This window comes from Taudactylus pleione, unplaced genomic scaffold (genome assembly GCF_031769625.1).
Source record: "Taudactylus pleione unplaced genomic scaffold, aTauple2 ptg000667l, whole genome shotgun sequence".
Taxonomy (NCBI): Eukaryota; Metazoa; Chordata; class Amphibia; order Anura; family Myobatrachidae; genus Taudactylus; species Taudactylus pleione.
In genome coordinates this window covers 1,233,551-1,253,868 of record NW_028285069.1, presented here as the reverse complement: position 1 = coordinate 1,253,868, position 20,318 = coordinate 1,233,551, and the positions used below count along the sequence as shown (strand labels likewise).

The 20,318-nt window shown below is 45.7% G+C and overlaps 1 protein-coding gene across 1 annotated transcript in view; it reads right to left on the bottom strand.

Moving 5' to 3' along the window:
• GPR83 (G protein-coupled receptor 83) overlaps nucleotides 1-19,335 on the bottom strand; it is a 79,937-nt gene extending 60,602 nt beyond the window's left edge. The window contains exon 1 of the mRNA XM_088455728.1: nucleotides 18,764-19,335. Coding sequence (XP_088311854.1) covers nucleotides 18,764-19,150 — 387 coding nt within the window. The 5' untranslated portion in view covers nucleotides 19,151-19,335. The remainder of the gene's footprint in view (nucleotides 1-18,763) is intronic.
• Nucleotides 19,336-20,318: the final 983 nt, after the last annotated feature.

The window sequence follows — 20,318 nt, the reverse complement described above, 5'->3', positions numbered from 1 at the left end:
CCCCCCGCGGCTAAGTGCTAAGATGCCCGGACTTAACTCGATTGGTCCGGCGTCATTTGCTCCCATACATTACCAGGTTTTCATTCCAACCAGCCAGATTGGACAGATATCTGACAGAAAATTGTATAGTTGATGCCCAGCTTTAGTCTAAGGAGGAGCAAGTACCAAAGCTACATACGGACTTACGGCATGCGTAGTAAAATATCATTAAACAATGACTGCTACCTTTGAGCGAATTCTGACACATATTGTAATTAGGGATGTGCGCCGGACCATTTTTGCCGGATTTGGATTTGGATTTGGTTCTAATTCGTCGTCCGGCTTTGGATTTGGATTTGGATTTGCCAAACTGCGGTGACTGGCTTTGGATTTGGATTTGGATTTGGATTTTTTTACAAAAATTGACAAAAAAAGCTAAAATCACATAAATTGGTCTTTTTTTTCTTCCTAGAGTATTATTAACCTCAATAACATTAATTTCCAGTCAATTTAGACCATATCACAGCTTATAATATTGTTTTCAACATTATTGGCCAAAGGTTGCAGTGAGCTGACTGGTTACTAAGCGACAAAGCAGCGGCACAACGACACAGACACCACAGTATAAAGCACATCTATGACACATTGCCACACAGCAGTGGCAGAAATGAAAAGTAGTGCACCCACCCAGTGGGGTACGGCCAGCAGAGTCACAGTACTTGTTTACAAAGTGGGCTACGGCCCTAGGAGTCACAGTGCACAATCTTATTAGCATTACACCGCACATAGGGCCTGATTCACATTACACCATAAAGTAGTGTCTCTTATTTATGTTACGACACACAGTAGTGCCCCTTTTACACAATGCCCACAGTAGTGACCCTTTTACACAATGCCCACAGTAGCGGTGTCCCTTACACAATGTCCCCCAGCAGTGGTGCCCCCTATGCAGTCCCCTTAGTAGTACGGTCCACTATGCAGTGCCCCCAGTTGAATGCTCCCCAGTAGTATGCCCCCCATTAGCAGGCCCCCCCAGTAGTATGTCCCCCATTAGCAGGCCCCCCCAGTAGTATGCCCCCCATTAGCATGCCACCCAGTAGTATGCCCCCCCAGTAGTATGGCTCCCCCAGTAGTAGGCTGCCCCAGTAGCAGGCCCCCCCAGTAGTAGGCTGCTCCAGTAGTAGCCCCCCCTGTAGTATGGGCCCCCCCTGTAGTATGGCCCCCCCTGTAGTAGGCCCCCCCAGTAGTATGGCCCCCCCAGTAGCAGACCCCCCCCCAGTAGTATAGCCCCCCCAGTAGCAGGCCCCTCTGTAGTATGGCCCCCCCAGTAGTATTGCCTCCCCCAGTAGCAGACCCCCCCAGTAGTGCAGACCCCCCCCCCCAGTAGCGCCCCCGGACCTTTGACAAGTAAAAAAATAAAAAAAATAAAACTTACCTGTATCCCCGCTCCCGCGCCGTCCGCTCTGTCACACGCTGAGGAGGGAGCCGGAAGACGGAGCTCATGTGTGAGCTCCAGCCGGCTCCCTCCGTGCAGCAGCCAATGAGAGTCTGTGTGACTCTCATTGGCTGCTGTAACAAACACACAGCTGCCGCTGGCGGCTGTGTGTCTGTGTCTGTGTAGGGCAGAGCGCTATCACTGCGCTCTGCCCTACACGCGAGGAGACCTGATGTCGGATTCTCTAGTGAGAATCCGACATCAGGCGGCCGCCGTTCGGCCCCGAACGGGGATCCGAGTCAGGCGGTGAACACCCGAACAGGGTTCGGGTGGACTCGGATCCCCAATGTTCGGAGCGGTTCGGATTCCACAGAATCCGAACCGCTCATCTCTAATTGTAATATTTCTTACTGTCCAATTTCTGTCTCATCTATTATGTATGCCGTATGAATTGTTAGGCAGGATTCCGCTTAATATTTCAACAATTTCAAATCAATTTTGCAGAAAACAAAAACCTTTTAAAGTGCTGCCGGTTTCTGGTACAGTTAATGGAGAATACATCTGAAGGCAGAAATTCTATCGTTCAGTACTTATTACCTGCTTTTATATGTTGCTGTGTTTAAACTTTTTTTTTTTCATAAGCTTCTTCTTTGTATTTATAACCAGTCTACTCCAGAAGTTTTCTATGTAGCAATTAGCAAGATAAGACGAGACTGCATAACATTTACATAACTTATCATTATGAATGCTGCAATGTGCCTTCTGTATAGTTAAGCTGGGTATACACTGGGCGATATATCGGCTGTTCAATCGAATGGCCGATATATATATCGTGAGTGCGTTGGCAGATGTGTACCCCCAATACTTCTGTGAACGATGTTGTTCACAAACAAATCGCATCGGCTGTGCAGAACAGCAGGTAGCCGATATATATCTGCAGATATATTGACACATCTGATGGTGTGTGGACCTGTTGATCAGCCGTACACTTACTGCAGGGACCCGACGGTGAGTGACAACTCAACTGGGCAGGCAAATTTAAATGCCCGTTCATTTGGGACATCAGGCCGACACAGATGGGAAAATTGGTAAGTGTACAGTATATGCATTTACCAATCGTTAGATAGGTCTTCAGGTTGAACCAACGACCTAGTGTGTACCCAGCATTAGGCTGGGTACAGATCATTCTGCATTGCCTCGGGGCGATTATCTAATCTATGTGCACCCTGTACACGCTGAGCTATGGCTTTCTTCAAGTGGACCAGATCAGGCAACTAATGTTTTAAGCAAGTCCCGTCCTCCTGATCCGATCATTGCAGGAGCGTTTGAAGCCGTTTATAACCTAACGCTCCCGCAGACACACCTATGCAGTTATTGTGCCTGGTCGGCTGATATCTGGTGAATCGGCCCGATAATTGCTTAGGTGTGTACCTAGCTTCACATGTTTTCCGGATTTTTGATTTTTTTTTATACATTTCTCTACATAACATATAAAAATATAATAATTCAATGACATAGTAAAACAAAGAAGGCTAAGATGTATGTCATACAATAAAAGACAGAGGGCCTGATTCAGACCGCTCGCGAGCGCTGAGCGCTCGCAAGCGAGTCGATGTTGGCCCAGTGCGCATGCGCACGAGGGAGCTGGCTCTGTCGTGCGTATGCACGAGACCCGGATAGCGACAGCCAAGCCGTTGCTCCGGGTCTCGCTACAAAGAGGGCGTGCTGTCGATGGTGAGTAACAGCACGCCCCCTTTGGTGGGCATGCCAGGGGCGTGGTTGGCCAGACGGAGGCGTTCCCATGGAACGCCTCCGTCTGGGGCCGGCCCCACTGACATCACAAGTGATGTCAGTGGGAGTGCTCTCGGGTCTGATAGAGCCGAAAGCACTCCAGGGCTTGCAGCAGATGAGACCCTACCACAAGGGTCTCGTTGCAATCCCGATGGTCTTGACCATCGCGACCATGTTTTTGGCCGCTCGCTATACGAGCGGCCAGGAGGCCGCTCAAAAAACTAAGAGGGACGGCCCTGATTCAGACTGTGTGCTCTGTCAGAGCGTCCGGCCCCGAATCACGGCCAGATTCTCCTTAGTAGTCAGTAACCTATAAAGATACTACATGGAACATTGTGTCTGATTCAGACCCGGTCACAAGCGTTGAGCGCTCGCAACCGGGTCGATGTTTGCCCACTGGGCATGCGCACGACGGAGCCGGCTCCGTCGTGCGCATGCGCAAGACCCGGCTAGCGACGGGTGCTCCGTCGCTCCTGGTCTCGCACCAAAGGGGACGAGCTGTCGATGGTGATTGACAGCTCGCCTCGTTTGGTAAGCGTGGTCGGGGGGTGGCTTCACAAACGGAGGCGTTCCCAAGTGAACGCCTGTCGTTTGTGGGCGGCCCCACTGACATCACCAGTGATGTCAGTGAGAGAGCTTCCGGATCTATTAGAGCCAGAAGCTCTCTGGGGCTTGCGGCCACGAGGCCCTACCACAAGGGTCTCGTCGCAAGCCCGATGGTCGCGATGGTCTTGACCATCGCGACCATCATCCTGGCCACCGCGCAATAGCTGTGGGCGGTCACTCACCGCTATGCGAGCGACTAGGAGGCCGCACCAAAAAAAAAATGCCCTGATTCAGAGTGAGCGCTCGTTCAGAGTGTCCGGCTCTGAATCAGGGCCATAGCATGGACCATATAGTGACTGCAGAGCACATAAACAATCCCCACAACACATTGAATATTCCCAATTCCGTACAATGTAAATTCTATGAACAGTATAATTTACCGTCAGAATGGTGGATGGCCTTTTTTAAATATCTCCGTATTATACCAAGTAGTCATATTTACTGCTTTACGTATCCTTTCTGTGGTAGATGTTGATAAGGTGCCAATATATGGGAGCCATATCTCAAAAAAAAATGTAGCACTATTTTCAATATCAAGTGAGCTTTCCACCCAGTCCATCTGATAAAGATACATTAATCTTGGTAACATAAGCGTTAAGGGAATAGAATTAGAATCGATCCACTGTGACAGGATCGTTTTTTTGCTGTTCCTGCAGCTCTAGCTAATAGTAAACGTTTTCCCCTCGATATTCTCGGTTGGTATGTGGGAGGGTAATGATTCCACAGCGCCCATACCATAGATATCAGAAGGAATCAGAAGGAATATGTAATATACTATTTATGTAGGACTGAACTTGTTTCCAAAATGTCTGAATAATCTTTTGGATATATTTTTATGAAGGCGATAACATGGCTGTTTAAGTTGGATGAACTTGTATGTTTAGTTTAGAGACTAATTTACGGGATGCGGTCCAGATGTCGACATTCAAAAGGTCGACAGTCAGACATTCAACACCAGAATGTCGATACATTTTGAATGATGACAGTCAGAATGTCAACATGGACTTTAGGATGACAACCAATATGTCGACATTTAAAAATTGATGACATGGGGCAGCCAGAAAGTCGGCACGTACGCATTGCCAAGAGCTCCAGCTCTGAAGAGAGAACAAAACTGGGTTGGAGGAACTGCTTTCGTTGGAGATTGCTCTAACTATGAGATTTACTCAGATGTGCTGATGTATCTGGCCGGAATCGGTATGTAATACCGACAGACGGGATCCAGGCGGTCAGAATCCCGACGCCTGGATCCCGACAGGGTTAACATACCGACACTTAGTGGTCGCTATGCTAACCCTCCCCCTGTCCCTATCCTAACCCTCCCTCCCTGGTGCCTGAACCTAACCTCCCCCTCCCCACACCCTAATCCTAACCATCCCCCCTTAGTGCCTAACCCTCCCCCTAGTGTCTAACCCTAAAAAGCTCCCCCCCACCCCGCTACTTACCTTCGGCATCCCAGCGGTTAGGATGCCGGCACCGGGATTATGACCGGCATCGGTATTCTGGCGCCGGTAAGGTAAGCGTTGGCATCCAGACCGCCGGGATGCCGAACGCATACCATCTGGCCAAGCCGGTTTGCCTTTAAAATGATTTGCGCTTTAAACATACAGGAAGACTCTCAGAAGTTCCTGCAGCTCACACCCTATTACATAACCACCTGTGTGTCTAGGTAAAAAGTGATTTATAGCTCAGATACTTGAAACGGAATACAAGAAATATAATACAAGAATTAAAAATCCAGGGGAAATAGACGTATGTTTTCCTGCTGTATTTGGATAAGAGCAGGATTAATGTTCTGTATTGATATACTGTAAGCCAGTGTGTCTTGTCCTCTATCATCAAACACAGGCATTAAGGAAATGTGCAGACTTCAGGGGGCGTATGAGTCTCATTAACTTTCTCAGATGCTTCTTGCATGTAATATCGCGAAGCGTCAGAGGGAAAATCATTTGCAAAAAAGAGGGGGCAATCGAGCCCGTCATATTTTTCTAATGAGCTACAAGCCAGTGAGCAGAGAGCAGAGACCTTCTATCCTGCTACCCAGGAGCTCTAGACATCAGGAAAGCAGTATTAGAAACTGGGGGGTCTATTTACTAAGCAGTGTTAGGAGACAGAGTGATAAGAAAGTGATAAGGTGGCAGCCAATCAGCTCCCAACTGTCATCTCACAGGCTGTTTGAAAAATGACAGTTTGGAGCTGATTGGCTGGCACCTTATCACTTTCTTATCACTTTTCACTCTGTCTCCTAACACTGCTTAGTAAATAGACCCCTGGATGATTTATAGAACGAGGGAACATAAGCTGGAGCAATGTCGGGATGATATGCCGTTTCGTAACGACATATAGTCTACATCGCTCAGTGTGTACGCATGTTTGCGCGCTCCCGCGGTCGCTAGTGACAGTCGTCAAGTTTGATGTGCTGCACATGAAACCTAGCGATATCGCTGGCGGCCAGTCCATTGTTAATGAATGACGTAATGGTGATCGTTACGTTGTTCATTAAAGTCTTCCAGTGTGGAAGCACAATCACTGCTGACGGGCATGCGCCCCACAGTCGGAACGAACACCCGTCGCTCCAGTGTGTACCCAGCTAAAGTTACATCCCTGATTAGTTGATACAACTCATTAAGGTTCAAAGTGCAGGACGGCAGCGTAAGTTACGGATGTCCGTCGGGAGCCCAGTGATTTGTAACCATCTATGGGCCGTATTCAATTAGAAGCGAAAAGCCGAGATCCTTGAAAAAGTATCGCCGGTTGCGTCTTTTCGCCTGTCGGAAACTTATCTCCGCATTCATTTCCATCCACTTTTCGCGTACGTGGAAAGTCAATGCAATGTAATATGCTAAAGAGATTCGCCTCTGAATAGCAGGAGAGAAGAAGTGCAACATTTTTATTTAGGGGTGCAAAGGTGGGGAAACCACTCAGAACGTAATTTCACTTTCACTTTTATGAAAACTTCACTTTAGAGACAATAAAAGATGTTTGCACCCATTTTCTGGTACCCAAATTTGACAGGACTACTTATTATCTCCCATAAATACAGCTTTATGCCATTCTTCACCACTTGTGCAAAGACGCTAATTAGAGGCAATTGTACCAACTTAAGTACCCCATACAATTTCATAAGGACTAATCGGGCACTACTACATTGATCCCCAATGTTTCTGCATATTTTTAGGGGGTTCAGGCTGATTTCTCTGATTCCGACACCACTTTTCACCTGTTCTGACTTCGCCGGTCGTGTTTTCATGTCTTTTGGAATTGAATAGGGCGATTAGCGGGTATGCGCACGATAAGTTTCAGCGGCTAAAATAGGCGATGTAGGTGAAAAGTCCGGTATACGAAACTTTTATCGCGTACGTGAAACTAACTGAATACCGCCCTTAGTGTTAGTGAGGGTTTCTCCATTCAATTCAGCGTAAGTGATGGATACCAGCATCGCTTTGCTTCATTTACAATGGTTTTTCCATTATCCACACGACATGCGCAAACTAGCTTTCTCAACTGAGCGTGCACTCCTTTGTATAATCATCTGAGCGTGCACTCCTTTGTACAATCACCTGAGCGTGCACTCCTTTGTACAATCATCTGAGCGTGCACTCCTTTGTACAATCATCTGAGCGTGCACTCCTTTGTACAATCACCTGGGCGTGCACTCCTCTGTACAATCATCTGAGCATGCACTCCTTTGTACAATCACCTGAGCGTGCACTCCTCTGTACAATCATCTGAGAGTGCACTCCTTTGTACAATCACCTGAGCATGCACTCCTTTGTACAATCATCTGAGCGTGCACTCCTTTGTACAGTCATCTGAGCGTGCACTCCTTTGTACAGTCATCTGAGCGTGCACTCTTCTGTACAATCATCTGAGCGTGCACTCTTCTGTACAATCATCTGAGCGTGCACTCCTCTGTACAATCATCTGAGCGTGCACTCCTTTGTACAATCAACTGAGCGTGCACTCCTTTGTACAATCACCTGAGCGTGCACTCTTCTGTACAATCATCTGAGCGTGCCCTCCTTTGTACAATCATCTGAGCGTGCACTCCTTTGTACAATCACCTGAGTGTGCACTCCTTTGTACAATCATCTGAGCGTGCACTCCTTTGTACAATCACCTGAGTGTGCACTCCTCTGTACAATCATCTGAGCGTGTACTCCTTTGTACAATCATCTGAGCGTGCACTCTTTTGTACAATCATCTGAGCGTGCACTCCTTTGTACAATCACCTGAGCGTGCACTCCTTTGTACAATCAATGGCTCAGCCATTGGTTGGCTTTTTAAACCATGGTTACATGCCATCGCAATATGTACTGATACGATGCCGGCCTTCCAATGGCCATCTCTGGTGTAAATGCTCCCTTCTAACATGACATCTTTTATGCAACTGCCCCCACCACCACCACAGCTATGCGGTGAACCACATGTACTGATGATCCAAGCAGTGCCGTAACAAGGCTCCGGGGCTCCCTGTGCCGCGCAACACCCAGGAGACAGCAGGGTACATGCTGCAGCAATACTGGCATTATTCTGCAAGCCAGAGCAAGGACCATGGAGCAGCAATGGCGTGCCCACAGACCCCTGCGCTCTGTGCACCAGCACAGATGGAACACCCTTAGATATGGCCCTGGATTAAAGACTGTTGGGGGGGAAACATTTTGCTTTGCCTGCTGGTAAGAGGTACAGTAGATAGGCAATCTGCGCTCCTTAGAGAGTGGGGAATAGGCAGATGAGTGGGACATTGTATAATGAGATAAAGGAACAGAGAGGGCGTATTCACAAGACCAGTGCCTGCACCACAGACATTTCCCCAGGGACACTGCATTACTTTCAATGTCTGTGGCAGAAAATACATAAATAGTCTTGGCTGTCTTCCGATCAGCCACCTGAGCACAAGCCTGACAGAGACAAGTGTAGTAATAATAGTCCTGGGGCTAGATTTACTATCTGTTTGAGTTTTCAAAGACGCCGCTAATGGGCGGCTTTGGCTAATGGATTTAAGTGGTAACAGAAAAAATCAGTCTGGCTTAGTATTTATTTCTGTAGCCACATTAAATCCATCAGTCAAAGCTGACGATCATCGGTGGCTTTATGTCACAGAATTACATATTTCAGGCGTTGGAGCGGGATCAGCAGCAGGAATCGTGGAGACAATATATAGCTCTCTCTCTCTCTCTCAGAGATTTGGCTAGCAGTGAGAACTGCCTTTGGTGATAAATTACAGCAATGGATAGCTGTGGTGCAGCCAGGAGAAACCCGGCTGGTCCAACTGGAGTAACTTGTAGAACCGGACTGGGACCGGTAGGAGCAGCTTCATAATATGACTGCAATAAGTGATGGGTAGCGGCTATGGTCAGGTTTAACCAGACTGGACCAGCAGGTGTAATTTGCAGAGCCGGACTGGAACCGTCAGGAATACTGACAGAGCCAGACTGGAACTGGCAGGAATACTGGCAGAGCCGGACTGGGACCGGCAGGAAAACTATGCAGAGCCAGACTGGGACCGGCAGGAGCCTAAAATAGCAACTTGTACCCTGGGAGAATACAACAGCATAACCTGTTACACCGCAGGTAGTAACTCATTGTTCAGGCACTGAATGCTTTCAGTGCAGGATACTTATACCCTGGGTCAGACAGGGACTGGTTGATGCAGTCAGGTGGTCTGGTAGCAGTGCTTTGAATGGTGGATGAATTCAAGTGACTGGATCCAACATGGCTGCACCCAGTCACAGTCTAGAAGGGAATTCTAGTGTGCAGCATGCTGTGGACTAGTAGAGGGAACAGCATGCACAGAGAGCAACAATATCTACAATCTCTGTAGTTCAAAGCCAGCACCACTGTTTGGGCTCCACCTGCTATTCCAATCAGAGTTCACAGACAGAAGGAGACTGGTGGATAATCAGCTTGGAAGTAATAGCACTATCCACATGCACACACTGTAAGTGTTGCACCCTGCACGTCTGAGCAGATCTCCCAGGCAAATAAGAACAGGAAGATCCACAGATCAGGTGGCAGGGGTAAGTTACAAGACAAAACAAATGAAAAGAACTAGTCAGGATCCTGACACTTTGCAAAACCCAACTTAATGTAAATCTAGGCCCCCGGAGTTCGCTGAAGCCATAAGTGACAATAAATCAAGAAGTATATACTGTAAGGAGAAAAAAATGTAACAGTTGAGACAAATAACGGGAATTGGTCCGAATATAGAAGTAGGCTGGACTATGATGTGACAGCTTCACTGATTCCACCCAGAGGCGGATTTAGACCTCATGGGGCCCTAAGCAAGATATCAGGTTCGGGCCCCACTCCCTCAACTGCATACAATTTTACACATAAATACGGCCCCCATAGCCACAAGCACTGCCCCAATAGCCGCACACACACACACTGTCCCAATAGCCACACACACGCTGTCCCCAAAGACGCACACACACACAGCTCCCATAGCCACACGCACTGCCCCAATAGACGCACACACACGCTGTCCCCAAAGCCGCACACACACGCTGTCCCCAAAGCCACACACACGCTGTCCCCAAAGCCGCACACGCACGCTGTCCCCAAAGCCGCACACACACACTATCCACAAAGCCACACACACGCTGTCCCCAAAGCCGCACACACACACTATCCACAAAGCCTCACACACGCTGTCCCCAAAGCCGCACACACACACTATCCACAAAGCTGCACACACGCTGTCCCCAAAGCCGCACACACACGCTGTCCCCAATGCCGCACACACATGCTGTCCCCAATGCCGCACACACAAACTATCCACAAAGCCGCACACACACGCTGTCCCCAAAGCCGCACACACACGCTGTCCCCAAAGCCGCACACACACGCTGTCCCCAAAGCCGCACACACACACTATCCACAAAGCCGCACACAGACACGGCTCCCATTGCCGCACAGACACACTGTCCCCAAAGCCGCACACACACACTGTCCACAAAGCCGCACACACACACTGCCCTATTGCCACACAAACATACTGCCCCATAGCCGCACACACACACTGCCCTATTGCCACACACAAACACTGCCCCCATACAGTAGCTGCATGCACACACACACTGCCTTACTGACAGATACCACTTTCTGACGCAGACCCCTTACTGATACAAACACCACCTAGTAACACAGGCATACTTACCTACACAGACACTTCTTACTGACATGGACACCCCTTACTGACAGATACAACTTACTAAAGAGACTTACTGACACACACCTATTGACACAGATACCAAATACTGAAGATTCCCCTTACTGACACTACTTTAATGGCACATTATTATACAGTACATACATACTGACATACAGCCCTTACTGACACAGACACCCCTTACTGACAAAGATACAACTTACTGACATTGATACCCCTTACTGACATGCATACTTACTAACACTGACACCACTTATTGACACATACACACACACACACACTTACTGACAGACTTATTCATTTATTATGCATCCACACAGCACAAAGAAGTCTCTGATCGCTTCAGAGGGCAGCGTTCCCAGTAATGTAGTGCGCAGGTGACATCATGATGTCACCCATGATGAGATGAGTCTGTGCCTGTTGGATCGAATTAGATCCAGTCAGCGGAAGCCTCTACGTGGGAAGCATTGCATAAGGGGCACTACTAGGGACATTACTGGGGGCACAACATAAGGGGCGCTACTAGGGGCACAACATAAGGGGCACTACTAAGGGCATTACTGGGGGCACAACATAAGGGTCACTACTAGGGGCATTGCATAAGGGGCACTATTAGGGACATTACTGGGGGCACAACATAAGGGGCATTACTGGGTAAACTGCATAAGGGGCACTACTGGGGGCACTTCTGGGGGCCCTATATAAGAAACACTACTAGGGGCATTACTGGGGGCACTGCATTATGGGCACTGCATAATGGGCACTACTGGGGGCATTACTATAATGGGCACTACTAGGGGCATTACTGGGGGCACTGCATAAGGGGAACTACTAGGGAAATTACTGGGGGCACTGCATAAGGGGCTCTAATAAAGGGAGCATTACATAGTGGGCACAACTTCAGGGGGCATTGCATAAGGGGCTCTAATAAAGGGGGGCATTGCATAACGGGCACTTCTACAGGGGGCACTGCATTCGTTTTTATTCATAATAATCTTTTCAATATTGCATATAAGACTTTTTTTTTTCTTGAGGCTCAAACACTTAGACCTTGAATATTCGGCCCGGTTGGTATCTTGAGTTTCACATGCCTGCTCTAGACAGTCACATGGTTTTTGTAGATGGAATTAACAGCTCTGTTCAGTTGGTAAATGTTTGTGATGTGTCGGCAGAAGCCTTTTCAGCTTCCAGTTCTGACAGCGTGTTGGCAGTGTATAAATCCGGCGCGTTTCAGCTGGTTTGGCCACTGCCAGTGGAAATGCCATGAAATCAGCATGCCAGAGCTGGAAACTGAGAAGGTTGTCATCATATCACATGCATTTATGTATATGAAAGGATCGGGTGTGGTTTTAGTGAATCTGATACAGTGCTTATTATTTATCTTACCAAATGTTGAGAAACATGTACACTATGTGGCCATACGTTTACCTGAACATCACTTCCACATGTGCTTGTTGAACATCTCATTCTAAAACCATGGGTATTAATGTGGACTTGGCACAACTTTGGAAAATGGCTATGGGGATTTGTATACAGCTGTAAGAACATTAGTGAGGGGGCATTCTAATATGTTCTAAGGATGATTGATACAATTGCGGCCAGGGTTCTGTGCAGACCAGTCAAGTTCTTCATACAGTACATTAAAAACGGCAAACCATATTTTGATGGACCTCGTCCTGTGCACAGGGAGCATTGTCTGTTAAACCAGGAAAGGGCCTTCCCCAAACTGTGCCACATATTTGGAAGCACATAATTCTCTAGAACGTTGTTGTAGTATTATTGTTTATTTTTAAGGCACCACACAAATACGACAGCGCTGTATACAATGTACAGGTAACCATGCAATTGTATACAGTAACATTAGCTTCACTGGAACTAAACAGCCTCAAACCGAATTTAATTCACAAAACTTTACAGTTGGCTGATTTTCAGACTGCCAGACAGTGAAGTGTGAGTTCTCCAGAGATTGCATTTAAACTGCTCCAGAGTCCAGTGGTGGAATGCTTTAGAACATTCCAACTTCTGGCACTGCATATAGGGATATAAAGGTGCGTATTTACTAGCAGATAGAGGAATGACCGTACGATTACAACATTGTAATTGTACAGTTGTTCCTCATAATGTGCAGTGCCTACATGGAACGATATGTCGTTCAGTGCAGACACTCTCCCTCATCCATGAACATGCACAATCTGTCGTTATCGGCAGATTGACCAGCATGTTCAAGCGATGTTTGATGTCGAAAACGACCAGCGGGAGCGCGCATCGCTGGTCATTTTCTAAATTTTTATGCCGATTTTTGGACAATAACGATGCCGTTATCGTTCCATCACTCATTTTATTCACCTAGGGCACAGGTTCACAAACTCTGTCCTCAGGACCCCAAACAGTGCATGTTTTCCAGGTCTCATCATAGAATCACAAGTGAAATAATTAGCTCCACCTGTGGATCTTTTAAAATGTGTCAGTGAGTAATGAATACTCCTGTGCACCTGCTGGGTGACCTGGGTGGGGTCCTAAGGATCGAGTTTGAGAACCACTGGCCTAGTGGATACGTGGCATAAGACTAGAGGCTGCCCAGTCAAGGGAACCCAGGCAATGGTTCTTGTTATGACTTTGCTTCCAGAAGCAGTTTGGAGCTCAGTAGTGGGGGTTGTAACTGAATGATAAATTATTTTTACGTGCTATGTACTCTAGAACTCTACAGTCCCGTTGGGTGAGTATGAGCCTAATCTTTAACAGCTGAGCGGTTGCTGCTCCTAGACGGTTCCGTGCTGACTGTGACCGAGGCAGCTCTATCCCCTTTCAGCATTGAGTTTGGCTGAAAAAGACCAACGCACTAAATAAAGTGGGGTTGTGGGAGTACACGTTTTTGGCCATGCAGTGTATACTGCTGTTCGTCTCACATTGGGCCTGATTCAGAGGTGCTGTATTCGCGCTAACACAATCCTGAGGGCAGATCTCCTCAATTTCCCATCAATGTGAAGCCTCAAAGAGACGTCTCTACTGTTAACGCGTATTTACAGTATGTATGGAACCAACGCCGTCTACTTAAGAATGAGCATTGGATAGGATCATTTACTACATCCTGAGATCCCCGACAAAGCCTGTAAGTCTGGCGAAACACGTTGATAACAGGAGAATAACGATGCTGGGCCCGGTGTTCACCAACCACAGGCTCAGTCAAGATTTTGCCAGAATAACCCCTCCACCCATTCACGCTATTGGAGAACTAGAAACCGTACACCCAGATCTACTCTACAGCAGCGTCGTGATGCAAAAGGGTGAAAGTATCTGTGCAAAACTTACGTTTACCTCTCTCATTTGGATATGCTGTTTTTCTACCATTTTGGGAGCTATTTATGTCCACACTTTGCTTAATACTTGGACTATTAATGTCTGGATATTATGGTATATATTGCATATCCCATTAATTTACCTTACAAACATTTCATCTTGTAACTACAGATTTTTTTTTTTATTTTAACAAGAACTGCTATACTATTGATGAACTCATTTGTCGACCTGGATTGGACCAAAAGTCTCCTATTTCTCAATTTTTATGGACGTTTTTAATTTTCCTACATTTTTACAGTACAGTATATACTTATTTTTCTGTTTATTTACTCTCTTATCTATTATATGTTGTCTCGGTAAAGATTGCATGTTGTATAACTGTATAGATATACACGATTTTACCATTGATGTGTTGTTGTTTTTTTAACTTTAAATATTCTGTTTCATACACACCAGTGTTTTAAATTTTCTATACCAGACAGTCGTTATACTCCCTGAAGGAATAGAATGGTGATGCGCTGGGACGTATTAGCGTTGCAGCCTGTTGGCGTCTCAAAGAAATATTAATGCCAGCCAATGTCGAACATCGCCGGAGACCCAGCTAAGTGCTGGAGGATGTCTTACGATAAAATAGTAAATAAACAAACATACCAAACTATAAATCCTCTACATAAATAATGCATCAATAGTTACTGTAATGTTAGCAACAGCACCATGTAAACACAGATCGCTGATATTTATCACAATCATAAAGTGAATACAGACCTATAACATCATAACCAATTGGTATGGAACTCCTGCCCCAAAAGGCACCCTGTTACAGAAAATACTGGAAGAAGAAAATATGAGATTGGCACAAGATGCTGCAAACCAGGGGCTAAGGTTATAATACCTTGCTAACTAAATAAAACAGTGGAGCCCTAATATCTCATTGAGACCATGGGGAGATAATATTTTTTTGATGTGATGTATTCCTTTGTCTATTCATTATATGTTTGATGTAATTGTATCATATATGTATTGTTGTTCTTCTTGTTTGTGTATTGTGGACAGTTTAAAATCGATGGCTACTGGGTGTTTGACATCTCACTATGTTAACAGGAGTGGGATGACGTCATTTCCGGTGAGACAGCCTTCCGCCGTGCTTTCCATCCGTATTTCCATCAGTCTTTCTCCGTGCTTTCCATCAGCCTTTCCCCGTGCTTTCCATCAGCCTTTCCCAGTGCTTTCCATCAGTCTTTCCCCGTTCTTTCCATCAGTCTTTCCCTGTGCTTCCCATCAGTATTTCCATCAGTCTTTCCCCATGCTTCCCATCAGTCTTTCCCAGTGCTTTCCATCAGCCTTTCCCCGTGCTTTCCATCAGCCTTTCCCCGTGCTTTCCATCAGCCTTTCCCAGTGCTTTCCATCAGTCTTTCCCCGTGCTTCCCATCAGTCTTTCCCCGTGCTTCCCATCAGTCTTTCCCCGTGCTTTCCATCAGTCTTTCCCCGTGCTTTCCATCAGTCTTTCCCCGTGCTTTCCATCAGTCTTTCCCCATGCTTTCCTTCAGTCTTTCCCCATGCTTTCCATCAGTCTTTCCCCGTGCTTTCCATCAGCCTTTCCCAGTGCTTTCCATCAGCCTTTCCCAGTGCTTTCCATCAGCCTTTCCCAGTGCTTTCCATCAGCCTTTCCCAGTGCTTTCCATCAGTCTTTCCTCGTGCTTTCCATCAGTCTTTCCCCGTGCTTTCCATCAGTCTTTCCCCGTGCTTTCCATCAGTCTTTCCCCGTGCTTTCCATCAGTCTTTCCTTGTGTTTCCCATCAGTCTTTCCTTGTGTTTCCCATCAGTCTTTCCTTGTGTTTCCCATCAGTCTTTCCTTGTGTTTCCCATCAGCCTTTCCCTGTGCTTCCCATCAGTTTTTCCCTGTGCTTCCCATCAGTCCTAGGCACTGTCCACAAAAGTGCCCGTTTGTAGTTTGTGCCTTGCAGTGTGATAGGACGAAGGACGGCAGGGAACATGTTAAGCATCTCATCATATAGTATCTCATTATACAGCAAGAACAGATTTTATTGTGTAAACTAGCTCTGGGCTATAGAAAATAAATGACATTTTGTGCTTCGATTTTATTTCTTAAGTTGATGGGCTGTTTATGCTAAGCCTATGGGCCAAGTCACAATTACTGTATCTGTAATAAAGTGTTGCTTTACCTCTGATGTCATCTAAAGATAAGGGATGACTGACACACAGTCCCCAAATCTTCATCCAAACTGGTGCTGACATAAATTAGTCTGGTCAATAGCTCTGCGTAATTGGGCAAACAAATAAATCTTAATAGTTTATAAGCCGGGGCTCCAATGTGCCTCTCTTCTTCCTGAAAGGGTTTTCCCTCCATTCAGACTGTGACAATACCGAGATTAGAAGACAAATCATTTCTTTTTTTGTTTTGATGAACACTCCGCTTATTATACAGCAAAGCCGAGATGGGAACCCCGTGCCTTGGGATATCCCTCCCACCCCCACACACAGATGCTCCTACTTGTTGGAAGCAGGGGAGATTATATATATATATATATATATATATATATTTATAATTTATATATATATATATATAATCTATATTATATCTATATAATCTATATAATCTATATATCTTCTCTATAGATTGTAAGGTTGCAAGCAGGCGTGTGTGTATATATATGTATGTGTATATGCACAGATACGTGTGTGTGTGTATGTATTGTATGTATGTGTATATATATATATATATAATATATATATATATATATATATATATATATATATATACACACACACATCCCGAAGCCGTCATCCCGACGAGGTTATAATCCCGACGCCTCCAGGTAAGTGAGCCTAACCTAACCCCTAACCCTCCCCCTAGTCCCTAAGCCCAGTGCTTACCTTCGGGATCCCGGTGGTCAGGATTATGACCGCATCCCATATAAACACACGTGTGTATGTTTATATATGTGACATATATGTATATATGTGTGTTCATTTATGTACAGTATGTATGTATACTGTATACATGTGTGTATATATATATATATATATATATATATTTATTTATAAATTGTTATATTAATGAATTGAAATACAAGCATGATGAGCTCTGCAGTCAGCCAGGTGCCAGCCCCGAGTTGCACTGTAGGGGTTACATTCTCTTTTAGATTGACAGCTGCATCTGCCGCAGGAAACAACTTGTACATATGAACTCATATCTGGGCAGAGCAGACTTGTTTCCCTGCTGATATCGGCCATTATCAATCATTTCAGTCCTGATATTATTCCTGCACCTTACACCCACGGCAATGCCCTGCTGATCACTCACATGTCTGTGAATCCCCAGATGCTTTGGGATGAATGTGGAGCATCATTTGCTCTGTCTGTGATGACAGAAAGCCAGGTGTAAACCAGTCTTCCATTTACTCCAAACATAATGGGAACTGGACCATCATTAGATGAGGAAGGTTATAATGAGACAACACAAAGCAGAGAGACTGGAAAACAGGCGCGGTGTAACTGGCACTGGCACACGTAACCTAACGGTCCTCAGTAAACCAGCATTGCCCCCAACGTCTGTAAGTCAGTATAGGAATAATATGGGCAAGCACAAATTAAAAATATATCATCATTAATGGGCATGTCATTCATAATCACATAGGCGGTATATTTAGTATTTACCTAAGTAAATTACGTAAGTACTATTAATAATAAGCTCTTAAAACTTAAACAATAGTAAAAATAGAATACACACACACTCCTGTGAGACCCTGACATTCTTTGCCATATCTGAATACTGTAAGTGCATTTCCACCAAACATAAAATTTCAGGTACTTATCTCAGTGAATTCCTTGTTACACATACAGTATTATATGGCATGAGACGGTTAAGGAGCCTTAAGAAGAATCTGTCACATTTGCTTTGAGAGAGAACTTAGAGGAATAGCGATCCCTTTGTGAGTGCCATCTGATTTTATTCAGGACACTTGCCTCACCAGGTAAGCTGCAGTCTAGTAAACCCTGGGAGTGAGCCTAGTGCAGACTGCTAGGTCTACTGTCTAACAGAGTACAGTAGCTGCATTTGCTCCCTGGCAGCGCCTACGCTCTCAAATGGATGGAGCATAGAAAAGCTGGGGGGAGGGGGGTTTCTATGAAAAAAAGTGTAGGTACTCTCCTAAAGTTACTAGCTGATACAAGACTTATAACTTATATAACTGTATGCTATAAAACAAGTATTATCCAAAGTTTGGAATATCTATACCAGGGATAGACAACTCATGGCACCCCAACTGCTGTGGGACTAGACATCACAGCATGCCCTGCCACAGTGCCCCAACAGCAACACCTGTTACCTACCCTTGATCCATATTAAGTTATATCGCCGCGCAATGTGAATTCACTGCGGACCCATCAGAAGCTGAGGCTGGCGGTTTCCTGCTAAGTAGCCCGCCTGGCCAAAACTCACGTGTGTGCCGCGTCCTTACCAGTGTGAAAGGCGTGTTGAGCAGAGTAATCAGAATATCGGCCACGGCCAGGTTGACTATGAACAAGCTGGTGGCGGAGTGCATCCGTTTGCTTTTAATGACGACGTGACACACCAAGACGTTCCCAAAAAGTGAGAAGAACATGATGATGGAATAGGCCACGATCAAAAGGGCTTTCACCATGGGGTTCTGCGATTCGGCTCCATACCTCTTCTTTCCGACAAAGCTTTGCCAGTCGGCCAGACTGTAGTTATTCCAGGAGAACAAGCCGGTGATATTGTGGAGCTGGAAGGACTCCTTCAAGCTGTTGTTGAAATGCAAAGTTTCCGATTTTTTCAACATGCTGGAAAATCCCAGCAGAAAAAGCCACATGAGATAAGAGACCATTTCTAACCAGCTCTGTCCATTGGAGAATTTTATTTATGCATTCCCAGGAAAGATGAAGGAGAACAATGTATGTGTGCCCCAGAACTGATCTTCATGACTGCATTAAGAAGTTGCTAGTGCATTGTCACGCACATCAGCAGCAACAGATACGTGTTCTCTAAACCCTCACATCCAGCTTCTTTGGTCTTGCAAGTACCTTCCTAACTGCACATTTATATCTCATACAGGCACACAGAGCTCCCCGGCAGCTAGAGAAAAGCTGTCAGCTCATTGGGCTACAGCCCATTGACAAAGATGACGTGGCAGATTACACCCACTTTATCTTGATAAAGACATTTCCTCTGCTACTTTGTAGTATCGAATGCAAGAAGCGCTTAAGAAAATGAATGAGCATCGTGCACCCACAGGGATCTGAACATTTCCAGAATGTCTGTGCTAAGGCTGTTGTCTGCTATTAGAGAATAGGACACACTGGCTTAGATCAGTACTGAACATTCGTCCTGCTAGCATCAAAATGCAGCAGGGGCCGTATCTCTATATTCTCCTACATTTGGTGTCTGTGTTTATCCTAAGTATTGTGTACAGTTTTATGACTCATAGGGGTCCTTCAGATTAAGGTTGGGTCTTGCAAGCCGTTCTCCTGGCGAACTCGCACCGCAAATTCAGTTGCAATACATTTCAAAACTTGCATTGATTTTTCAGAGGAAATTCACTTTTTTTTTTTATGTGCACACCCCCTGAGCAGGTGAAAAGATAGTAAAAATCCTACATTTTAAGGTAAAAATGTTGGGACACAGCGCAGAACCTCTGGTACACCTCTCCCAAATGAATAATCATGCACTTCGAGGGGTTTAACTAGCATAATTTTGCCAATAAAGACATGTCAGTTTACAGGTGAATTTCTCTAAAAAGCTCAATAATAGGTTATATTATGTGGGACGGGTATGTGGAGGTGTAAATTATGTGGAACAAGTGTGTGGGGTGGGTGAATAACGTGTGACAGGTATGTGGAGGTGTAAATTGTGTTGTTCAGGTATGTGGAGGTGTAAATTATGTGGGACAGGTACATGGAGGTGTAAATGGTGTAGGACAGGTACTGGCTGGTATAAACAATGTGGGACAGGTATGTGGAGGTGTAAATGGTGTGGGACAGGTATTTGGAGGTGTA